The 25,598-nt window shown below is 36.1% G+C and overlaps 1 protein-coding gene across 4 annotated transcripts in view; it reads left to right on the plus strand.

The window, feature by feature from the left end:
• Positions 1 to 25,598, plus strand: part of LOC306854423 (huntingtin-interacting protein 1-like) — a 55,311-nt gene that overhangs the window by 7,856 nt on the left and 21,857 nt on the right. Inside the window, exons 1-15 of one of the 4 annotated variants that reach the window (XM_079392397.1) lie at positions 491 to 835; positions 11,734 to 11,797; positions 12,608 to 12,750; positions 13,504 to 13,560; positions 14,408 to 14,446; positions 16,267 to 16,347; positions 18,597 to 18,673; positions 18,779 to 18,840; positions 20,219 to 20,359; positions 21,747 to 21,804; positions 21,931 to 22,006; positions 22,377 to 22,520; positions 22,610 to 22,707; positions 22,818 to 22,890; positions 23,453 to 23,636. In XM_079392397.1, coding sequence (XP_079248523.1) covers positions 818 to 835; positions 11,734 to 11,797; positions 12,608 to 12,750; positions 13,504 to 13,560; positions 14,408 to 14,446; positions 16,267 to 16,347; positions 18,597 to 18,673; positions 18,779 to 18,840; positions 20,219 to 20,359; positions 21,747 to 21,804; positions 21,931 to 22,006; positions 22,377 to 22,520; positions 22,610 to 22,707; positions 22,818 to 22,890; positions 23,453 to 23,636 — 1,315 coding nt within the window. In that variant the 5' untranslated portion in view covers positions 491 to 817. Of the gene's footprint in view, positions 1 to 357; positions 836 to 11,733; positions 11,798 to 12,607; positions 12,751 to 13,503; positions 13,561 to 14,407; positions 14,447 to 16,266; positions 16,348 to 18,596; positions 18,674 to 18,778; positions 18,841 to 20,218; positions 20,360 to 21,746; positions 21,805 to 21,930; positions 22,007 to 22,376; positions 22,521 to 22,609; positions 22,708 to 22,817; positions 22,891 to 23,452; positions 23,637 to 25,598 lie in introns of those variants that run through there. The other 3 variants (XM_079392395.1, XM_079392398.1, XM_079392396.1) reach the window with 3 other exon arrangements.

Raw genomic sequence — 25,598 nt, forward strand, 5'->3', positions numbered from 1 at the left:
TATACTTACTATTCTTAATTAAAAGCCTATCTTTGGATCTCCAGTTACACATGAGCACCTGTTGGATTAATAATGAATGGAGCTGCTCATTCTCACTCTGCTCTACCTCAGTACCAAAAAACAACCAGATGAGGGCGCCATTCACCAACCTTACACACGTGATCATGTGAAAGCAAGAGTAATTTAGCTGGAATGTCATCAATCACGTCTTATATTCTGCACATTGATGGGTAACCTACATATATATAGCGATTCCTATAGTGGGCTAACAGTTTTAGACAATGCATCTGTAAATCTGTACGTGCCATAATAACGCATGTTGCTCTGCATTGTGTCTCGTGGGTCTTGTACCATTGCAGTTGAGTTTTAGTGCAGTTTGATTTTCTTCAGAAGCATTCGTTGCATCATCTTTGCAATGCAAGCATTTACACTTCTGTTTCTTTTTTAGTGATGTAACATTTGACAGAATTTTGCTCTCGTTCTCGTTTTTGTCCTTTTAAGTCAAAAGCTGTGGCAAATGACATCAATGCATGAAGAACTCCTCCTCTAGTCTGTATTTTGTGGTCCGTACCTGTCACATAATGTTTAGTCCAGCGTCTTAAGCGCTTCCATTAAACGTGTATGGCTCAGGCTTTTCTAGAGCGTTCTTGAGAATCTAGCCATCTGCCAATCTGCTCCTCGGCGCGCGAGAAGGACGAGGGGGAAATAAGAGAAGGAGAGAGGAGAGACTTAACCGGACACATGTTGAGTTAACGGACCGATCCTGCTCCCTCAGCGGATTCACAGGCTGCTTCGCTTCCATAACCCCGGTTGAACTATGGACTCGAATAAAATGGTATGTACTCGACGAAATGTTGATGTTTAGCGGGTGTTAGTGAATATGCACGTTTTTGGGGGTGGGGAGGGGTTGTTTTGTATCGAGGATTGCAACAGCCTTGTGTGTTTATTTACGTCGCGAGCGTTTACTCCGCGGACCATTACGTCTGAACGAGTTGCTGCAAAATTTCATGTTTTTCAAACATTTCAAAGCACATTTTAGCGATTGTTTGGGCTCATCAAGTAGGCTTTTCCCACAACACTCTCGGATTTTAGGAAGTCACAGCCAGTGTGCTAATATAAGCCGTGCTGGTGGGACATTGCGTTTAAATGGACCGCTAATGTCTTAATGTTTAAAGAACAGGAACGATAAAAACTGCTTTTATTAACTTTAAATGGATAGTTTACCCACAAATACATTCTGTTATTATTTATTCACCCTCATAAGCCCTTACGACTATTTCTTAGTTTTAGTACAAAAGCAGATGCTAGCCAGAATGAGTCACCGTTCACTTTCATAGTATAAAAAAAATACTCAATGAACGTGAATGGTGACTGAGACTCTGAGATTCCAGTATCATTCCTAACATCACTTTTTGTGTTTTTAAGAAGAAAGTTAGTCATACAGGCTTATTAGGGTGGACAGCATTTTAATTTTCTTTTAGGGGTGAACTGTCGCTTTAAGTGTGCAGCTAATACAAACTCTGAGGTTTGGGGGTCACAGAACTTATAGTGTGGACTTAGTGTTGGATTTTGACTCTTGAGTGGCTCCTTAGGGTCTAGTGAGATCTGAGACGGTGTATGTACCATTTTTGGACACATGATTCACTGTTTTGACTTAAATCACCGCATCCCTCTCTCTGCTTTGACTATCATACAATCAACATTGTATGATATCTGCTTGTTCTCAAATCCCTCATGTCATGCTCTGCTTGACAATGGTATGAAAACATGTCTTCACTTGAGTGGGGTCCTGGGATCCCTACTGGAGATTTTGTTTGTGCAGACCACGAGGCTAAATCAAGCTTTATGGAAAGTCGTTGATTGATGTAAATTGCACTGAAACAGGAGCAATGCTTGGTTTAGATCTGTGACTTCTGGGTTTGATTGAGAGGTTTTGATGTGGCCTCAGAAACCTCTTGTTAGCAAGCACGTAAAACTCAAGGTTTCTTTCAATTGTGCTGTTGTTACAGATCTTCAATTCCTTTTCTTTAACCAAAAGGCCTGTGAGGCCGTTTCAGAAACCTGCTCCACTTTATCTGATTTGTTTCGTCTGTGACAAATAAGAACACACGATAGGAAGAAAACATGCCATTGATGCATCTCTACTTGCTTTAATATTTCTACATTGTTTTATTTTTTACATTGAAATGTACTTTTGTGGGGAAAACAAGGAAATAATTTGCCAATTTATTTGATCATTGTTTACTATATTTATTTGCTAGGTCAGTGTCATGTGGGTTTTGATTCTTTTGCTGTTGTAAGCTGTAAGGATCTTTTGAAATAACTGAAATCATTTGGCGAAGTGATATGGACATGTAATGTGGTCAAGACCTGTCTGGAACTACTTCAGCTGTGTGTTTCCCCGAAAAGAATTTCACACCTTAGAAAGTTTGTCAACCAATCAGATTCAAGCATTCAGCAGCCCTGTAAGAAGTATTATTATTATTATTTAGTCATTTAGCAGACGCTTTTATCCAAAGCGACTTACAAACGAGGACAACAGAAGCAATCAATTGTAGTATTAAAACATCTAAAATCAGATCCAAAATTAAAAGCTAAAACTTTATTTCCATTTAGTTTGTTGAAGTATTAAAATAACTCATTAAATAAAACTAAAACTTAAAGACCTATACAGACATAATAAATTCAGACATTATTTAACTAAAATTAATATAGATAACAAATATAAATCATGACAGTATTTATCAGTAATCCTAAGAAATAACACTGTCAAACATACATGCTAAAAACAACAACTTAATTACACACAGTAAGAAATGGTTATAAAAACTGAAACAGAAGTGAAACAAGTACTAGAAAAGAGATACTTTATATCCTAAGTATAAAGTGCTATAATAAAGGATATGCTTGCATTTGATGTTGATTAGCTTTTATAATTAGCAGCTGTATTTGGTCAGAGTGAAAATTTAGAAAAACATATAGAAAAAGATACCCTCATAAATATATATATAAAAAAATAGACCCGTAAATCATTTCTACTGGTCACTCCCATAGTGATGTCATGGCATGGTTGTTTACTGTGGTTGTTTTTTCCACTCCAGAGCCCTAACTAGGTGTTGACTGAATGTTCCCTGAAAGAGGAAGTTTGAGTCATATATGACTAAAATGCAAAAATTGTCTTTAAAACGGAAGAAAAAGTAATTTCGTAACCCATACGCTGTTGCCTTTCACTGCTGTGACCTTTAAGAGAGGTGGAGCGGTTTGCAGAAGACTGAGTTAGCTGAAAAACAAGTGTTAAGTGTGAGCGTCAGCCCCCCCCACTCATCAACACGGCAAGAAAGGAGAAGTCTGTGTATGTTCTTGCAGGGTGTGAGAGAGTTTTGGTGTTTTCAGGTTGTACAGACCTAGTCTTGTGAACAGAGGGCCACCTCAGGAAGTCGAGAGGTAGGCTATTTTTAGTTGTTTCAACTTTAGTTTTACACCTACGCCTCAGAAAATGCTGAAGAGAAGCCGCAGACCAATGCCTCATTCATTGCTCGCTATCAGCAGTGCTTCTGCAAGCGATTGTGCTCTGGCAGCCTATTCTCCGAACCACCTCAAAGTAGTGAGATTACCCAAAATGGGAAGCTGGGAAGTTGTTTGGTTTGGCCGCAGTGCCCTGTGGTGGGTAGAGTCTGCATTCTTCAGTCAGCCAGATATGGGAAGGACAGGGTGATCCAAGATGGGAAGATCTAAAAGAGACAAAAGAAAGCCCCTGTGAAACTACCTCTGAGACAAGATATCATATAGATGTGACCACAGTTTGATGATCGGCCCACCCCAAGCATCAGGATTTGACTGGATGGGTCAATGACAATTTTTCTTTTTTTTTCTTTCATATTTCTTCATTTATTTAATGTTCAGTTTTAGTCCATATTTAATGGAAATTTATGAAATCAAATTAATTTAGCTATTTCTTGGGGTATAAAGTCACAAATGTCAGAGTGAGAAATAAGCCTCATTAAAAGAATAAAATACTGATGTTATGAATCAATATTATTAATCAAAGGTTGGAATACTTTTTTATTATTATTTCGTAATAAGCAGCTAAGCAGGTTCTCTAAAACATTTGTAATATATAACTTTCTGTAATGTATTACACGTTTGTCTGCCAAATTAAAACAAAACAGGAAATGACTTTTAATCAAGATTCCTGTTGACCAAATTAATACGTTCCTTTAAAAAGCAAAAAACATAATTTGATTATTTTATGATAAGGCAAGGTTAGTTTAGGTTGTAAAATGTCATGTGGTGGTAAGACTCCCCAAAAACGTAAAATGTATGATTTAATAGTTCATGATACTCGAAAAACATACTTTTTACCTTGAAAAATACAAAATCATTTAAAAATTTTAGGTCAGTAAGAACTTTTAAAGAAGCTTTAATAATTTTTTTTTCGTAAAAACAGTAACATTGAAATATTATTGCAATTCAAAATAGCAATTTTTTAATTTTAATATATTTTGATGTATTCCTGTGATGCAAAGCAGAATTTTCAGGATCATTACTCCTATCTTTAGTGTCACATGATCCTTCAGAAATCATTCCGATTTGCTTATTATCAATGTTAAAATCAATTGTGCTACTTTTTGTGTGTTTTGATCCCAAACTTTAGAAGTGTAGTATATATATATTAAAAAAATTTTTTTTTGAAAGTAATAATTAAAATGTACACTCAAGGAGGAATTTATCAGGGAAAATGAATTTTTTAAAACTAGATTTTAAAAAGGTTTTTTCTTTTCTTTATTTTGGACACTCTTATTTTCTAGTCTACCACATTCAAGCATAAAATCACCCACCCCCAAATAACACAGTTCAGTTGCAACTATTTGTCCACTAATTATTTCTAAAAGCATCACTGCCTGTGTGTGTAATTGTGGAGCATCATGGGTTAAAGTATAAACCTCAATATGAGGAGAGCTATTTCCTTACAGTCTCCTCTCCCGGCAGATGGGTCACATGAGGACAGCTGGCCTTAATATCCCTGTAGTGCATTACTCCTGTCTAAGATCCCATTGATTTGATTGATATTGTGCATTTGGCAGTTCAATACAACATGACTGTCAGCACGGTTTGCAACGCAGATGTTTGCAGATCATCAGTCACATATGCTTTGCTTAACAAGCTTGCGCCAGCTCCATATAGAAAAAGTGCCACAGTAATTAAGTGTCTAATGGGTTGATATTGCTGTAGGCGAGAAATTGAATGAACTACTTGTGGCGCAACAGGCTGTTTGGAGAGCTTTCTTTGAAACGCAAAAGCAGGAAATTTAGTTATTCTGGTTTCAATAAAACAAATCGTTTTTTGTGTAGGATGACGCTGCATTTCTGAATACATATCTGAGTGTCATATAAAGATGAGTCCAGGCCCCTATGAGTTCAAAAGTTAGTTCTTTCCACTTCTAATAAATACAGTCATACAGAACGACATGAGGGTGAGCAACTTATGACAGAATACATTTTTTTGGGAGGTGTTAACTATCCCTTTAATCTTATAAAGCCTACTGTACTGTACAATATTTGAAATGCAATTTTCTAAGGTCACCATATTATCAACATGATCAACATGTTGAGAAACCTGTTGTACACAATCTACGATCTGCCTTCAGTCATCTGAAATATAGTTCCATTTTGAGCATCAATGTGATACATTAGTCATCATTGTGCTGTTTTGCTCCCTACGATAAAAACTTTCTATAAAAGTCTTTTTATATCTATTACTGGAAATACAAATTAGAGAACAATCAATGAACACTTGATTGTTAAAAATTTTCTTTTCAGAAATAATGTCTTCATTGTTCAAAAAATGAATTTTAGTTGTGGCTATACCGTACTAGTAGAACAGTGTTATACAAAACAGCCAAGGCACTTCAACAAAAACCCTTTATTTTGTGGTAAACACAGTGATGAAAATTAGAGAAGAGCAATAATTGTTGCACGAAGAAAGATTACAACTACAATTTCTGAAGGTTACAGAGTCAGAAATTAGTAGGAAATGTAGAAGCTCTTGCTTTGAAAACTGCAGCCTCAGGACATCACTAATCTCTCACACTGCTCTGGTGTGATCTTGAGTCACTCTTCTACTCTTCTTCCACAGTTTGGTAACTGTAGTGGGTTTCTTAGCCATAACTTTGTCACTAAAGCTTTTCCAGAGATTTTCAATTGGGTTTAGATCAGGACTCTGGACGCCAATGTTTTCAGTTTCCAGGAACGGCTTTACCTCTTGTGCAGTGTGACGGGGTCATTGTCCTGCATGAAAATTGCAGGCTGTCTGAGAGATGTTTGCAGGGAAGAAACTGCATGTTGCTGCAGGAGGTTCAGATAGACATTTGCATTCACTCTGCCATGTAGCTGTATAAGAGGCCCAACTCTTGTAGTAGAAAACTTTCCCTAAATCATGATGCTTCCTCCATCTTTTACTGACTTCTTTACACACTTTGAGTTTAGTCTTTCCTCAGTTTAATGACAAACATAGTTTCTCATCGGACCCAAATAAATTAAGCTTGCTCTCATCACTGAAGTGATGTGAAGTGAAAATTATTGGCTGAAAATGGCAGTTTCGTTTGGCGAAAGAAGAAAATGAGCCGAAAATATGTCACGCCGCACCGCCTGGCAGGTTTCACTCTTCTGTTTGCAGTAACGCTACTGTGCTGTAACATGCTGTAGTAGAGCTGTACTGGGCAACGCTGGTAAAATGACGCTACCCTCTCGTTCACTGATCTACTCTGATAATAATAGCTTTGTAGGACTATACATTTTTGGATAATTAGTCAAAGAAAAAAAAGTTGCATAGAACTGAATAAAAACTAGGGCTGGGTATCGTTCAAAAAATGTCGATATCGATACCGATACCTTGAGTTCGATACCGGTTCCTGAACGATACTTTTTTCGATACCAGTTTTATGAAATCAGTTTTAATAAGATTACATTATCTCAAAAAACTATTTTTTTTAGCTTGTTGATATTTATACAGACTCAAAGCCTCATCTCCTGAGCCACTGCACAAAAGGAACAAAATATATTCAACACAATAAATAAATAAATAATTTTAATAAAGTTCAAATAGTTTTCAGTTTACACATCTGTTAGGCTACGTTTACATTAGTGTGTGTTCATTTTAAAACGCATAGCTCAGACAGAATCATCATTTCTAGGTTGTTAAAGACTAAAATACATTTTAAATCTTCATCCACTTTCATAAGTGGGTGTTTTATTTTCTTTCACCATATGTTTTATTGTTATTAAATTCTGGTGTAGTATGTCTAATTATTTGAATGCATAAAAACAACTTAGTTTATTTAAATTTATTCTTAAAATAGCCTTATGAAATGTTTTATTTTTCCTCAGAAATTCTGTGTTCTGTATCTGGTTTTCAAATGAAGACATAAAACATTAATTTAATTTCTCTTTAAATTATTGAAAATCAAAGTTTATTTATTTTGGCAAACAAAGGGGGGTTACTATTAAAATTAAAACATGGAATAACTGTTGTGTGATCATTACTAAAAAAAAAAAAAGTTTTAATAATTTTAATAGTAGCCTAGTAGTAGCAGTGCTGTCTGCTGAACAATATTAATTTATTTCTGCCGCAGTGTCTTCCAAGTTAAACCGAACTTTTATTTTGACGGGTTTCCGGGAATACCTTTACAGTTCTGTGTGTATATGATATGACGCTAGTTTTACTCGAATCAAACGGTAAAATGCTCATGAAGTGAGTCTCAGAGCAGGTCTGGAGATGTTGTTCATGTGTTTATGTCCTCATTTAGAGAGGCGGCAGATGCTGAAATGACCGCGAGCGTCATGCGCGCTTCAGTCTGTGTGTAGTAAACAAACCGCGCGATTTAAAGAGCAGACTGCTCCGTGCGCATTCGAAACGCTCTCGCGGATGTGAAACACTGATCAATCAGCGCCGCGCCGCTTCTAGTCAAACACACCTAGTGCTGCAGGATTATTGGCTCACTGACGGTGATGAGATTAACTCCTTAGGTATCGAAATTTGGTACCGAACGACAAGACGTTTTTCGATACTCGGTGGTATCGAGGCAATTCGGTCGGTGTCTAAAAAGTATCGAACTCGATACCCAGCCCTAATAAAAACAATACATTATTTGATATGATTAAGATTTTTAATTTCGGTGCATCCCTAATGGCTGCTTATTGGCGTTTAAAATTAAATTTTTTCCTCTCACGATAAGTCATGGCGACGGATGTTTGTAGATTCACCTATGTATATTGCAGCCACCGCACTAGCCAAGGAGACGTATGCATGTATCTCCAATGAAGCAGCATGGAGAACGTGCCACTACGTGGCTGGTATAAACAAGCATTGACTAGCGTGATCAGCTCCGACAGCCGTGTTATAGTACATTAAGGAATGATCATGCGATTTACATATGCCGGGTGACCTGTAAATGAAAACAAAAAACGGGTGCCTGAATTTCCTGAAAAACCACCTTATGAGAGCTAAAAATTTTATTTGCGATTATAAGGGAGTTTTTGCAAAATTTACGAGCTTTGGGCATTTTTTTTCAATTTGCGGATTCAGTTTGCACAATTTGAAGTGTAATGGAAATGTGGCTACTGAAAACTTATCTGACAATGTTCTCTAATTTTGATCAGTATTCTTTATCAAATCTCGTTTAAGTTTATTTGCTTCAGAACATGTTTAACTCATGAAATGTGCTTAAGCTGCGCTTTTACTCCTGTTAGGATAACTTCAAATAGGACTAAGCAGTGACCTTGAAATTTGGGAAATTCTAGATTCTCACATTTTGATCTCCACTATATATGTATTTTCTGTATTATTAAAGATCTCATTGATCATTCATTAACGAGCTATCAGAATTTGGTCTTACTTTTTGGCCATATAAATATCAACAGCTGCACCAAATTTATTTAGGTGTGCCCCCCCCCCCCCCCCCCCCCTTTGAATATGAGCTCTATATCCAGACTATGAGCCATAAAAGCCTGAAGTATCAAATATTATACTCAAAAAAAAAAAAAAAATTTGAATTTATCTGAATGTTCAATAAACTCCCATTTATTAAATTCTGTGTATTATTTCATATGTCAGGCTTTACAGGGTTAAGTATGTGATGAAATTATGCTCATCTCTGCTTGTAATCTTTCCCAGTTTATTTCTCTCTTCTTGCTTTAATAAGTGGTTATCACTTCATCTTATCATTTGCCTGTGCCTGTGAGAGTTGATGGGCCGGGATGGCAGTAAATTCACTCGCCAGTGCCAAAAGCTCTGGGCAGCTGGCACAGCTCATTCACATAGACGACAAAGTCTTAGTGTGGACAAATTAGGTCACACCTTTCCTCACACCAGCATCACAATCTCTTAGACGCCTTAGCTGCTATGCTTATCTAGTCCTTTATTTTTAAAGGTCTTCATTTCCTTATAATGGAAATTTATTGATGTAATTTCTACTGATTACCTTTTTATAGACTAATGGCTCATGGATGGTTTTAGTCATATATCAGCTCTGAATGCATTATTTGTTGTTGGAGAGGGATGGAAGAAACCCACTTCTTAAGTCAATGTATTGTTTTAGGCGTAAGAGCATTGCCTAAAAACATTCTGTTGGGTTGGTCCATAAGAAACCTGGATGGATTTTTCCAATCTGCTGTCCTTTCTTCATCCTTGTCCTCATGTTTGCGATCACAGCTGCGACTTAATGAGATGCTCATCCAACATATCCATCTTGTCTACACAAAGCCATGCCTTGTCACCTTTAACAGTGTGTCTGGCAGCAGAAGCCGGCACAGGGATGAAGACTGAACTACACACTACAACCGTTTCTCTCAGCATCCTTGCCAGAATTTCTTGTCAGGATGATCCCTGGCCTCAACAAAATAAATTTTTTGGTCCAGAGTGAAGTATTTTCAAAGTTTACACTCCAAATTCAGTAATATTTTAAAATATTTTAAAAGTAAAAATGGTAATATTGTGAAATATTATTATGATTTAAAATGACTGTTTTCTATTTCATTATATTTAAAATGTAATTTATTCATGTGATGCAATACCTCAAGCTCATTGAAGACAAGTAAACAGTCAGTGATTAAATAAGAATAAGAAACAAGCAATAGGAAAAAAATAATTACAGTAGAACAAATAAATAAGAAATGCTACATACATTGTATAAAGTAATCAAATTTATTAAAACACTGCATATTCTTCACTGTGTAAATTAAATAGGCCTACATATTGCTTCTCATTAAAGTTAAAAATGTGATTTAATCAAGAGCAGTGTTGGGTGTAACGAAGTGTCTACTTTTAAATGAATGAATTCAAATCGAAAATTAATATTATCTGATTATGTCATCTGTATGAAACTAAAGCGATGTATAGTCTTTCCCGTGTCTGAAAGCTTGAAGTGTCTACTTTTAAATGAATGAATTCAAATCGAAAATGAATATTATCTGATTATGTAATCCGTATGTAACTAAAGCAAGGTACAGTCCTTCCCGTATCTGAGCTCATTGTATGCAGTGACCTGCGTGCAAACGGCCTCACCTAGATACAAAAAACAAATTCAAGTTTCATCTAATTTTCATCGTTTCTGAAAGAAGACCTGCTATGAGGAATTTACCTCAGAAGAACAGTGCGATCTGACACGGCTTTATTCAGCGGAGATCATTTCTGTAACTTATCTTCTACATTAGTTAACGTGTTGTTTTTACATAAACCTGTATGGATTTGACTAGTTGGGCTTTTCCTGAACATCTTGCCAAACTGAAATAACTTTTCTTAAGCTTTTTCTTATCCAGATATTTTACAGAGTAGCTATTTCAATTTTTTAACCAAAGAAGGTTACAATTTTGATAAATTTTAAGTATTAGAGTTATTTTAAAGCTAAAAGGCTAAACTATTCTACGTTTGACTCAAATTAAAAGAATAGAGTTTAATTTCTATCGTCTATGCTTTAAGGTTTATAGGGATTTTAAGATGTAGCCTAATTAGCAATTTGAATAATTAAGTTACTTATTGAGTAACTAAATTACTTTTCAGACAGAGTAATTAGTAAAGTAATTTAAATACAATATTGATGATGCAATTAGTATTTACTTTTTGAAAGTAACTTACCCAGCACTGATCAAGAGCAGTGAGATTTTCTCTCTTGTTAGGAAGCATGACTGCCCTGCCACACCTTAATTGGCTCATGCAACCATGTGCATTATCTGATGGGCCGATAAGGGTTCATTACGTTCAGCTGACCATGCCGAAAATGTGATGCTTGTTTAAACAGGAACACAGTTTACGTTGTGAAGGTACCTAAAACTGATGGCAATTTGGCATCTGTGACAGGAACAGGAAAGAAAACATATGGCTAATGCTTTTTCAATATCTCTCACGAGTTTGTTCTGCATCAGAGCTCTCAACGTTTTCAGTATGTATATGGTTGAGAGATGAATCATAAACTATTAGTAGGATGTAGCCCAAGCGGTAATAGTGTTTTAGGTCATGCTGCCTGTAAAACACTCCTTAAGCTCAACTTCATTAGTATTCAGAGGCGGTTGCGCAGCGGTGGTTAAAGTTGCTCAATAAGGCTCTAGTGAAACACTAAAACTCACTGTTTGCCTCCGCACACAGGAAGACTCTTCTGCCATGAGCTGGTTTGTAATCTTTAACATCGCTGAAGGAAAGGCCCCAAATATTAATTTTCTTTCTCTCTTCCTCTTTTTACAGGCCGTGAGCATCAACAAAGCCATCAACACACAGGAGATTGCTGTCAAAGAGAAGCATGCCAGGAATATCCTTTTGTTTGTGTTGCCCTGAAAGAGAACTATGAAGGTTAAATTAAAATTATGATGCTTATTTTATGATGAATAAGCACACGGAATCACCCTAAACTCAAAATGGAATAAATTCAAATCTACTGATTACTAAATAACCAAATAGCCATAGTTTAATTATATTCTGGCCCTATTTCTGGGAAAGAAAATATATTTATTTTATTATTTATTTTAGAATATTGTTTTATAATATTTACAGACCAATTCACCTGCCAATATTTTAAACTTGAAGAGCTTTTGAATTTGCTTTTATTTTTTGTTTTAGTAATTAATACATTTTATTTTATGTAATTATTTTATTTAGAGGTATCTGATTTGAGAGTAAAATGGGATATTTATTTTATAAACTTTTTTTTTATTTAAACTTGCTTTTTTTATTTTATTTTTTGTTATATGTTATGTTAGACATCCCAATCCTAGACATGCTAATTATTCTGCCAATATTTGGACATCACCCCATAACTGTGTTAATCACCACAAAATATGTTTAAACATAAAGAATTGTACTCATGGAAATGACTAAAGTAGTCAAACCTGTTAATTAGAAGAGGGTATCCCAATACTTTTGTCCAAATAGTGTATGTGTAACTCCATGTTGCTGCACATCAGTGTTTCTTTCTCCAGTACTTATTATTCATTTATATGATGCAGTTCTTCCAGAAGGCTCGTTCAGGTATCTAGAGTATCTGGATAAAGATGCAGACATCTCTGAGAAGCAGAGTTTAGATCCCACACCCCTCAGTTTTGTCCTTGACTAGTGTCTCCACCGTGCATATTGGGCACGCATCATGAGAAGGGGGCTCACACATTCTGGCTTGCTGTCAACCGCCTGCCCCTTTCCAGCAATGCTGTGCTCTGCTGGAAATTTTGCCACGTCTTCCACAAGCTGCTGAGGGACGGCCATCCAAACGTGAGTACATACAGCCGTATTATCTATTACAAGTCTAATTCCACCTCACGCTCACTTTCTCTCAATCTCTTGGTTAGTTGATATCTGGCTCTTCATTTAATTCGTTTATTTTTCTCACACACTCAAAACAGCTCCCCATAGTAAACGCAGCATGCATCAGTGACACATGATGTGTGTGATCCATATTGAGCAAACTCTCACAAGCCCTGTTCCAAAAACCTAATCAGCTGTCTGCTTAGACAGGATTTTAAGGCGTCATAGGCACACTCATGACACAAAATCTGTTCCAAAAGGTAGGCAGCAGCATTGTGCAGCCATCTATGATGCCTTTTGTCAAAATTCAAGACAGTGCTGCATATGCAGAGTGTTATGTATTTTTATTTTGAGGTATCTTTTATTTGAGGGTAATATGAGTTATTTTATTTGAAGTTAATATTAGTTATTTTATTTTGAGATCTTATTTGAGGATAATTAGAGTTAACTTGTATTTTATTTTCAGGTATCTAATTTAAAGATAATATGTGGTATCTTTTTTTATTTAATTTTATTTTGACGTATCTTATTTGAAGTTAATATGAGGTATTTATTGTAGTTTATTTTTTATCTAATTTGAGGATAAAATTATGTATTTGTTTTTTTTTTTTTTTTATTTATTTTGAGAACCTTATTTTAGGGTAAGTAGAGGTATTTATTTTATATATTTTATTTTTAGTATGCTGTCTCAGCTCTTCCTCCGTCTCTCTGTCACCTCAGGTCATTAAGGACTCCATGCGGCACAAGGCTGACCTGAACGACATGAGCAGGATGTGGGTAAGTGTGTGAATACAAGTTGTTGCTGCAGGTTTTAATGATTTCCCTCTAAATTGGAGGTTCGGATCAAAATAACTCTGTCGTATTGAATGAGGCCCTGTCGAGTTCCCTTGAGTTTTCATCTCATTGTGGAAACTGTCAGTGTGTCAGTCAGCAAGTCATTTCAAACTGCTGATTGACAGCTGAATAGCATTCTGTGTGTGAGTCAGACACACTAACCTCAGCGCAGAGAGGATCTGTAATTAGCAATCGATGACGTGAGTTTGTGTTTGTCACTCTGGAGGAACGCTTACAGAGCTTTGCTTGTTATGAGTGTACCAGTCAAACATCCCTGATATCTTATGAAGTGTGATGTTGGATGTTTTTATTCTTTTTGGTCTTTTATCTAGAATTTTGTATTTGATGTTGTTCAGCACAGTGGTCAGCTGCTGTTATTTGTATTGTGCTTTATATATAAATTATTGATTGTTAGATTGATATATCAGCATATCTAATAGTAGACCATATATTCCAGAATTAATTATTTTTCTTTATTAAATACAATATAAAATGTAAAAAGTTAAATAGTTTTTCTTACATGGCATAAATGGGTGTTTATACACACAAATCTGCAGCTGTCACATTACAGATTTGGGGAGAAAATTTGTTTATCAGAAAAATCACAATTAAATTTTCTCCCCAAATCTGTAATGTGACCGCTGCAGACACCCATTTTTGCCATGTAAGAAAAACTATTTAACCCTTTAAAACCTAAGGGTAAAATAGGTAATTTACATATGTTGTTTATTTGACTGTAAAATTCTAACAGAATGTGCTATTTTCAAGTGCAAGGTGTCTTTTTTTTCAGAAAGAAAATGGCTTTCAAGAAAGCTTTCAATGTTGTGTGGTGAGTTTGTAAACAGAATTTAAATAGACAAAAAAAAAACAGTAATACGTTTTCTGTTTTTTATTTATAAAAAAGAGAAAAATCGTGATCAAAATAATCCAACACTTCTTACTTCAAAATTCTACTTTATTACATATATACAAGTATTTTTGGGACACTGGGTTGCAGTTTTCATTCAGGAGGCTTTTTTGTTCATGCACGCACACATTTACACATGCATGCATATGCATACACCCATTCATTTACACGCACGGACTCATTATAGCGATGCGCACACTACATGTGAAAAAGTCTCACTCAGACTGCTCCCAAAGTCTCATCAAAAATCATCCTTCATGTTTTTGTTCGTTTCGTTTATTATTTTATTCAAATTCTCCCTTCCCGCTCTCCCGGAAAGAGAGCAGGAAGGGAGAAGGGAGTGTGTTGGCACTGACTTTTTACTTTTTTTTTGCATTTAACTTTTTAATATTCTGGATTATATTTTAATGGTTTCATTAAATGCTAACAATCAAAAGCATCAGCATCTCTAATTGTTTTTATAAAAAATAATTTATTTCTTTTTTTTATTTTCAGAAATACTGTGTTGTGTATTTACATTTTTCTGGTAAATATTTCTATATAAAATCATGTTTTTAATTTAATTAGTGGTAGTAGTACTATCATTACATTAATATTTCTGTAACAGTTCCTTCAAGTTAAAACAAACGTTTATTTTTATGGGTTGCTGGGAAGACTTAAGTTTCTGTTTGTATTTGATATGACGATAGTTTTTCTCAAAAGAAACGGTAAAATGCTAATGAAGTGATTCTCAGAGCAGTTCTAGAGATCATGTTCATGTCCTCATATATTGAGGCGGCAGAGGCTGGAAACTTTCCAAAAGTTATACCTTCAAACTTTTATTTTGGTGAAAAATCACAGGAAGTCCCTAAAGCTCGTCTTTGTTTGACAATAGTCTTTTTATTATTAGTAGTATTATTACTACAACAGTTGCTTCTCAATTTCAAGTTTGGGAAGATAGTTGACATTTTAAGTTTCCAAATGCATGTTATAAGCATTCTAAACTCAGAGCAGATACACAAATGAGTTTATATGGAGCAGTATTTACTGTAAAGTGAGCCGATCTGAGATACTGAAACACTGGATCATGAGCTGCTCATGTGTAAAAAAAAAAAAAAAAACCTACAGTGCTGCACTTCACTCTGAAACACGGTCTATATATTTTTTTTTTTTTACTAAATCGCAGCCTTTGCAATTTGATAATCGCACCAAACCATATTGCAATTCCGGATTTATTTCTATTAACTGAGCAGCCCTGATGCAGTGGCTTGTGAATGCCGTTTCATGTTGACTTTAGCATCATTGTCAGCAATGCAAGTGTTTCTAATGCAGTTTACGATCAGCTGTGTATCACTGGCCAACAAGAAGGGTCAGATGGAACATGCTGAATTGCAACTTTTGTTTACTAGAAAGACCTTTAGTTGCATCCCTCTGAGTATTTGCTGATAATGTGCTGCAGGAGACACACTTCCTGTGAGCAACTCTGTCCCCTTCCTGTTATGATGTCACAGTAAGTGGTGAAGGGGACAGGAATTGAAAGAATGAGCTCATTAACTTGACTTGCAGCTGGTCCTATTATGTGTGTACACCAAACATGTTAACAAACACCAACATGTCCTTAATCTGCCCACACTGACTGAAGTGAGCTGATGAGCTGAGAATGAGAAAAGGACTCATTGGCTGCTTCAGAAGGGCAACAACATAATTTCCTTTTGAAGTGTTCAGTGTTTTTCTTGCCCTCACACTGCTCTCTCTCTTCTCAGGGTCATCTGAGTGAAGGCTACGGCAAGTTGTGCAGCATCTACCTCAAACTGCTCATCACCAAAATGGAGTTTCACATCAAAGTGAGTGATTGAGGCCTTGAAGGAGATTTCAGCAGAACATCCATCTTCTAACTATCCTTCTCAGATCTTTATTTCCAGTCTTCATTCAGTTATTTTGTGACCTCATGACAACTAAATGTTAGTCCAAAAAAAAAAAAATTACCAAAAAAAAAGCACAAAACAAATATACATATAATAACAAATATATACGATAAATATTTAAATACAAATATATTTAAATATGTAGACACACATTAAAAAAGAATACATTTATTTTTAGTGTAATATATCTAATAATGATTTACATAAAGATATGTTTATATTTTTAATCCATTATTTATATATACACAGTATTATTAAATATATATTTTTATAATACCAATAATAATAATGATGATATGAAAGTAATATGTATGCATGTATATACAGATACATCTAAAAAAATTGGAATATCGTGAAAAAGGTCAATATTTTTTGTCACTCATTTCAGAAAGTGAAATCCATATTATATAGATTCATTACATATAGAGTGAAATATTTAAAGCCTTTATTTCTTGAAATTTTGATGATTATGGTTTACAGATAATGAAAACCCAAAATTCAGTGTCTCAGAAAATTAGAATATTACATAAGATCAATAAAAAAAGGATATTTTAAACAGAAATGTCAGGCTTCTGAAATGTATGTTCATTTCTATTCATTTCTATGTTCCTTTTGCATGAATTACTGCATCAATGCCGCGTGGCATGGAGGCAATCAGTCTGTGGCATTGCTCAGGTGTAATGGAAGCCCAGGTTGCTTTGATAGCGGCCTTCAGGTCATCTGCATTGTTGGGTCTGGTGTTCTCTGTGGGGTTCAGGTCAGGCGAGTTTGCTGGCCAATCAAGCACAGCAACACCATGGTCATTGAACCAGCTTTTGGTACCTTTGGCAGTGTGGACAGGTGCCAAGTCCTGCTGGAAAAGGAAATCAGCATCTCCATAAAGCTTGTCAGCAGAAGGAAGCATGAAGTGCTCTAAGATTTCTTGGTAGATGGCTGTGTTGACTGTGGACTTCAGAAAACACAGTGGACCAACACCAGCAGATGACATGGCAGCCCAAATCATCACTGACTGTGGAAACTTCACACTGGACTTCAAGCAACATGGATTCTGTGCCTCTCCACTCTTCCTCCAGACTCTGGGATCTTGATTTCCAAATGAAAAATTTACTTTCATCTGAAAAGAGGACTTTGGATCACTGAGCAACAGTCCAGTTCTTTTTCTCCACAGCCCAGGTAAGATGCTTCTGACGTTGTCTCTGGTTCAGAAGTGGCTTGGTAGCCCTTTTCCTGAAGACGTCTGAGCGTGGTGACTCTTGATGCACTGAGTCCAGCTTCAGTCCACTCCTTGTGAAGCTCTCCCAAGTGTTTGAATCAGCTTTGCTTGACAGTATTCTCAAGCTTGCGGTCATCCCTGTTGCTTGTGCGCCTTTTCCTACCCAAATTCTTCCTTCCAGTCAACTTTGCATTTAATATGCTTTGACACAGCACTCTGTAAACAGCCACACCTTTCAGTAATGACCCTCTGTGACTTACCCTCTTTGTGGAGGGTGTCAATGTTCATCTTCTGGATCATTGTCAAGTCAGCAGTCTTCTCCATTATTGTGGTTTCAAAGAACAAGAGATGCACAGAATTTATACTGTAGGGATGGTCATTAATTGAAACTCAAATGTAAATATTCTAATATTTTGAGATACTGATTTTTGACTTTCATCAGCTGTAAGTTCTAATCATCAAAATTAAAACAAAAAACTTTTGAAATGTTTTACTTTACATGTTATGAATCTAAAATATATGAAAGTTTCACTTTTTGAAATAAGTTACAAGAGAAAATTAACTTTTTAACTATGTTCAAATTGTTTGATATGTACCTGTAATATGTAAGTAAATTAAATAAAAAATACATTTATTTTGTTTCTTTTTTTTATAAGGCAATATAACATATACAAAATTTATTAATATATAATTAGAATATATATATATATATATATATATATATATATATATATATATATATATATATATATATATATATATACATTATTTTTATAGTTTTTTTTTTTTTAAACCCAGACATGCTTTTTGATGTTTTGGCCCTGCTTCTGCGTCAATATGAAATGCGTCAATACATGAAAGAAAATTGCATTTGTCAAGCCATTTCATGAGTATTTTAAAAGGCTGTGCTGTCAGACTCTCACAAATATAACATTTACCCCACTTGCTTTTCCAGAATCCTCGTTTCCCAGGCAACCTTCAGATGTCAAACAGACAGCTTGATGAGGCGGGTGAGAACGACGTCAATAATTTGTGAGTATTGCTTTGTTTCTTACAAGATTTGTGTTTCTTTTCAGTCTGTTTTATTAAAGTTCTATAATTGCTCTGTGTGTTTGTTCCTCTCCTCTCAAAATGTAGCTTCCAGTTGACGGTGGAGATGTTTGATTACTTGGAATGTGAGCTGAACCTTTTCTTAGGCGGTAAGTTTAAAGTGGAGTGCAGGTGTTTGAGCACCAGAAGAGTCCTTGGTGGTTATTTTGATTATGCTGTTTTCTAAGTAGATTGTAGGCAGACAAATACAGCTTTAAAGGGTTACTCCACCCCAAAATGAAAATTTGGTCATTAATCACTTACCCCCATGTCATTCCAAACCCGTAAAAGCTTTCTTTGTCTTCGGAACACAATTTAAGATATTTTGGAGACAAATTGTTGAATAAAGTTGAATTTTTTTTTTCCTTTGTGTACAAAAAGTATTCTCTAGCTTCATATTGTTACGGTTGAACCACTGATGGCAGATGGACTATTTTGACGATGTTTTTAATACTTTCCCGTGCCTTGATAGTGAAATTTACTATGCAGTCAATGGGACAGTCACAAGCCTCCCGGTTTTCATCCAAAATATCTTAAATTGTGTTCCGAAGACGAACGAAGCTTTTATGGATTTGGAACGACATGGGGGTAAGTGATTAATGACAAAATGTTCATTTTGGGGTGGAATAACCCTTTTATATACTTGAATAGAGAGAGACTGGGATCTCTGAAAAAGCTGCACAGTAAAGAATAGCTAATGTGCATTCTAGAGTAAAAAACAAGTGACATCTCTATCGGGATAGATATTTCTGCTGAAACAGGCAGTAAAATCTAGCTGGAACACTGATAGATCTTAGTGTGCCTGTGCTGGAAGCATTAGGGAGTCAAGTTAATGTGAGTGTTGTTGGCTGAAACACAGCTCCCTGACACAGGAAACCACACCTCTCTGTGTGCTGAGAAGACAGGGTCTCACAGGAGCCTGCATCATTGATCACCAGAGAGACGGATGGATGGAGGGAGGGAGGGAGTGTGGGGATGAATGTGAATGAGGAAGTGGGCAATGAGAGGGATAGATTGAGAAAAACAGCATGTTGAAGGGAATGGTGTGAAAGGGATTCATACAATAAAATAATACAACTTGCCAATTAAGAAATGGAGGCTATTTAGAGTATTTCAAACACATGTTTTTAGGTAGTAGGGGAAAAGTTATTTATAACCAAAACATATTACAAAGAAAAATATGTATTTTAGTCTAAATTAATATATTATGCGTATTATATCTTATTTACACAATGTATGCTATATACATTAATAAACAAATAAAATGTCAAATGCATTATAAATTATTTATATATTATGCATATTATATCTTATTTTACATGAACGATTCTGGGAAAAAAGTATATTATAACTAGTTAATATAAATTATTATGAATTAATTACGTGCACAATTGATGTTAATAATTAGTAATAATAGTTTATAATTTTGTGTTAGAGCGTGACTATGGAATGATGGGAGTGTCTTGATGTTCTCTTTATTTTTCACAGTGTTCAGCTCGTTGGATATGTCTCGCTCCGTGTCTGTGACGGCAGCCGGTCAGTGTCGTCTGGCCCCTCTTATCCAGGTCATTCTGGACTCTAGTCATTTGTATGACTACACCGTCAAACTGCTCTTCAAACTCCACTCCTGTGAGTCCATAAATCACATCTCTCTCTTCACACACACACACACAAAGGCCATATTCAGACTGCAGACAGAAGTGGACCAAATCTGCTTTTTTTGCTTACATGCGACTCAGATCTTAACAATGTCAACAGCACAAATCACATGGAATCAGTTTTTTTTAGTGTTCAATTCTGATTTAATACTCGGACAAGTTTTTTGTTCACATTATCAGTTTTAAATGTGGCAAATATCAGATTTCAGTGTGAACAAATGACTGTGCTGAACTGCATATGCAAAATAAAAATTAACAAGCGTTTACGGGTTCGTTTATAAGCTGATGTGCTGCAAAAACCTTCAAATTCGTGAGCAGGCGATAAGAAGGACAAAGATGAGGAGAAAGCAAAGTTTTTAAATATTTACTGTACAATCCAGGAAGTTTAGCTTCTAAAGCAGTGTCTCTGTAATACACCATAAAACGATTCACTGAGTGATCAAAGAAGTACGTTGTGTAAAATCTTTGGAGTGACTCCTGTCAGTCAGCGTCGATCTAGAATGACGTAAAAGTTGCATAAATTCGTTTTAGCTGTTCAGACTGCGGTCACGTTTCAAAGCATCTGACCTCACTGCAAAAAATGCTTTTCTTAAATTTTTTTGTCTTGTTTCCAGCCAAAATATCTAAATATTCTTAAATCAAGAAGGATTTTCTTGACAAGTGAAAAATATTGTCTTGTTTTCAGAAAAAGCAAGTCAAAATTAAGTGAGTTTTGCTTGAAACAAGCAAAAAAATCTGCCAATGAGGTAAGCAAAATGATCTATTAAGCAAAAAACGATTATTTTTGCTTACCCCATTGGCAGATTTTTTTTTGCTTGTTTCAAGCAAAAGCTCACTTAATTTTGACTTGCTTTTTCTGAAAACAAGACAATATTTTTTTACTTGTCTAGAAAATCCTTCTTGATTTAAGAACATTTAGATATATTTTGGCTGGAAACGACAAAAAAATGAAAGTAAGAAAAGCATTTTTTGCAGTGCTGAATCTGATTTAGTACCACAGATGGAAGTGGCCCAAATCGGAATTGAAAAGATCGGGTTCAATGTGGATTGTGCTGTTCACACTGTCATGAAGCTAAACGATCTGAGTTACATGAGCAAAAAATCAGATTTGGGCCACATTTTCCTGCAGTGTGAACGTAGCCTAGCATATGTAATACTTAATCAGATACAGGTCGGATGCTTTGCAATGCGACCACAGTCTGAATTCAGTTTTTATTTATTATTATACTTGTATATTGTTGTAGGGAAGTTGTATTTGTTCTGTATTTGGTGGTGTTCCTTTGGTTATTATGACAATTTAATCAAAACAGAACGTAAAATAGTGCACGCTCTCAGTCTTGTGTACTCTTGTCTTCCAGGTCTGCCTGCAGATACTTTGCAGGGCCACAGGGATCGCTTCCAGGAGCAGTTTAAGAAGTGAGTCTGTCAGTCACTATCCAGTCAGAACAGCTGCCATGAGTCACATAGACTGCCACTATTTTATTCTTTTGTCATTTCTCACTCTTTCAATCTTTTCCTTTCACTCCGTTTCTCTCTCTCCAGGCTGAAGAGTCTGTTCTATCGCTCCAGTAACCTGCAGTATTTCAAGAGACTGATTCAGATCCCACAACTTCCTGAGGTGAGACTCCTGCATACCAAACAGATTCCTGCCTGACCGGAGTCCAAAAATACAGCTAGTGGAAAGAAATTATGTAACTCATTTGCATATCTGCCTGCTTAGTATTCTAGCGTCAGGATTTTCAGCTGGACTCCATGAAGATACTACAGGCTGCCCTATAAAGCAACATATTTTCCTTTAATTTGCATAAAATTAAAGGCAAAGTGAGCTATATTTTCATTTGTGAGCTTCATTATCACAACATAGTTACTTCAGCTCAACCAGTGGCATGAGACTAGGGTGGGGTTGTCTGTTTTCTCGACTGGAAAAATGGTTTAAAAACACATTCCAGTGGTTTCCTTTCCTCACATCTCTCTTTATTTCTCTTCAGAATCCACCAAACTTCCTGCGGGCGTCAGCCCTCTCCGAGCACATCAGTCCAGTGGTGGTGATTCCAGTGGAGTCTTCGTCCCCTGAGAGCGAACATGTTCTAGAGACAGAAGACCTGGTGGACACTGACATCCCAACTTTACCGGTAACATACACACTTTCACTATCCAAAACTCTCTGTATACTTTCCTTTTAACATGAGTTTCTAAAGACAAAGATTTTTTTCTCCATTAGAGCACTGTGGACACCAAATTTGACGACCTCTTTGGCACCTCAGCTGCTACAGACCCGTTCAACTTCAACAGTCAGAACGGCATGCGTAAAGATGAGAAGTAAGTCTGGGAGATGCTGTTGGAGAATATAATTAAGTTATAGGAAGCTCTTTGAGTTTATTAGAACAAATTATAACATGGGACTCATGAACGTGTATCTCTCATCTCAGAGACCGTTTGATTGAGCAGCTCACAGCGGAGCTACAGGCCCTGAAGGAGGAGCTGGAGTCCTTCAGATTGGAGGTAAAGAGTGGGAGATGCACTTAAAAGTTTGGAGCACTTAAAAGTTTGGAGTCAGTAATGTGTTTTTTTGTTTGTTTATAAATAAAAGAAATTCAGCATTTTTATTCAGTAAGGATGCATTAAATTGATAAAGTAATTATAAATACATTTGTAATGTTACAAAGGAGTTGTTTCAAATAAAAGTTGTTCTTTAAAAAGTGTTTTAAAGTATCATGGTTTCCACAAAAATATTAAGCAGCACAATTGTTTTGAACATTGATAATAATCAGAAAAGTTTCTTGAGCATCAATTCAGCATATTAGAATAATTTCTGAAGGATCACGTGACGCTGAAGACTGGACTTAACTGAAAATTCAGCTTTGCCATCACAGGAATAAATTACAATAGAAAACAGTTCTTTTAAATTGTTAACATTTCACAATATTATTGTGATTACTATATTTTTAATCAAATAAATGCAGCCTTGATGAGCATAAAACATTTTACCTTTGAAGGGTCATGTACAGTGGAAGATAAATGAAAATAAAAGTGTCACTGATTATTCATATTCATTCTTTCTCAGAGTGGCCGTCTTTGTCAAGCACTACGGGGGCGTGTGAACGAGCTGGAGGCGGAGCTTGCGGAGCAGACTCACCTGAAGCAGCAGGCATTGGGTGAGAGCGAGTTTTTGAGGGTGGAGCTAGACGACCTGCGCAGAGTCAAAGAGGACACCGAGAAGGAGCAGCGCAGCCTCAGCGAAATCGAGAGTAAGTGTTTGTTGTGGGAACCTTTTAAAATATACAGTAAATTGAATTTCTTTCTTTATTTCAAATATTGCATAAAATTTTCATGACCCTGTTAAAGGGGTCATGAACTGCCTTTTTTAATTATTTTGTACTGTTCTCTGAGGTCCACTGCTATGATTGGCTAATAGTTGTGTATGTTTTCCAGCCTATATCATTCATAGATGGGTGCTGTGATTTAGGTTAAAAACGCATAAATGCTCAGTACATATCAACCGTTCTGTTATAACAGACAAAACAATAGTGATCACGTAATAAAAACAGTTACTCACACTTGTGTGTTGCAAAATTACTGTTGGATAGAGTTGAGACGGCATCGTCTCTTTTTCAATCTCTCCAAAAATCCTGTGTCGAAAAAGTCTCATTTGTAAATGAATCTGCGGTAAAATGAAGTGAACAAAGGACCGAGTTCTTAAGGACCGAGTTCTTAATGAAGATCCGGTCTGGATCTTCATTAAAAATAAAGTTTCACTCTTTTCTGATGTTAGGATCAGAAGGAAGGCACTGCAAAGACTGTTTTTTTCACACTGAACAGCATGTTGTTGTCTTTGGAGCCATCTTTAATGGTTGATTTCTGCATAGACCTGCGTTTGCCTCTTTTGTTATTTACCCACTGTGTGCACGAATTGGTGGGCGGGGCTAAACGGCAGCGATGTAGAAGCAGGCGTTGATCGTCTTCTGTGGAGTTGGTGTTTAGCTACACTACTACATCATAGAGTCGTACATTCCACAAGCTGTCATTTTGGCAGATTGGCTTCAATATAAGCTGTTTTTGAGTTCTGAAACTTACAGGGTGTTTTTAGAGTACAATGATCTCTTATATGTCAAGAGATCAAGGGAATTGACCCCTTTTAATATTTTGAGAAGCTGTAAATTAGGCCTTCAAGACAAACCATTGCTCTGTTCCTCTTTTGTAAATTAAAAAAAACAGGCTTTCCTTCCTTTTTGGTTTGTTTACACCCAGTGGTTCACCTCAAACTGTTGCTTTTTTTGGAACATCAGCATACATTATATTCTAAATCTAGTGTTATGCCAAGTTCACACAGCACGATTTTAGCCCGATTTTTCACTCGCCCACAGGTTTTGATAAATCGCAGACAAATGCCCGAAATCAAAGTCAAATTGTTGCTCGTTCACGCGAGTGACAATCGTGCAGTGTGAATTATCAAAGACGCGATCTGAGAGAATCGCCGATGCGTTGCCGATGCCCGTGAAATATTTGGCATGTTAAATATCAGGAGCTGTCGGCGACTCAAAATCATGCTGTGCGAATGAGTTCTGACTGAAAAATACATCAGAGAGCACGATACAGGGCAGCGGGAAGTTCGGGGAGGACTTTTTTTTTTTTTTTTTTTTTTTTTTTTTTTTACAAACATTTACAAACAACGTGCCTACATTTTTGCATTAAATATACAGAACAGGTAGGTTACATGAAGATGAAGGGGCCAGGGATTTTCCTGTAAATAATATTCTTCTATAATAAACAAAAGATTTATTGCATTTTTCTTTTTCATCACTTTGAGGGCTTTTAATAGGCTATAAGAAATAAACTCATTATAAAATGCACAAAACGTTGGTTTCACTTTCAAGTAGGCTACTAATTAGATTTGTGTATATAAAAAATTTCCCAGTAGAAGTATGTTTGTTAACAAGTCATCTTTGATAATTATTGTGTGTTCGGGGAGGAATATAGACCATAATATCAGCATATCTTGCATTATTACCTTATCTCGTGTGCGTTTGGCTGTAGTTTGCGGATCAGACAGAGTTGTCGGCGATTCTTCCTATTGTAAAGTCATGCGGTGTGTAACCTCCTGTCGCCGATCCATCATTTAATGTGAACACAGCAGCGACTAAATGCTACCCCAGAAAACGTCGTGCAGTGTGAAAACAGCGGTGATCAGATGATTTTGAAAATCGTGCAGT

This window comes from Barbus barbus (assembly GCF_936440315.1).
Source record: "Barbus barbus genome assembly, chromosome: 34".
In the NCBI taxonomy this organism is placed as follows: Eukaryota; Metazoa; Chordata; class Actinopteri; order Cypriniformes; family Cyprinidae; genus Barbus; species Barbus barbus.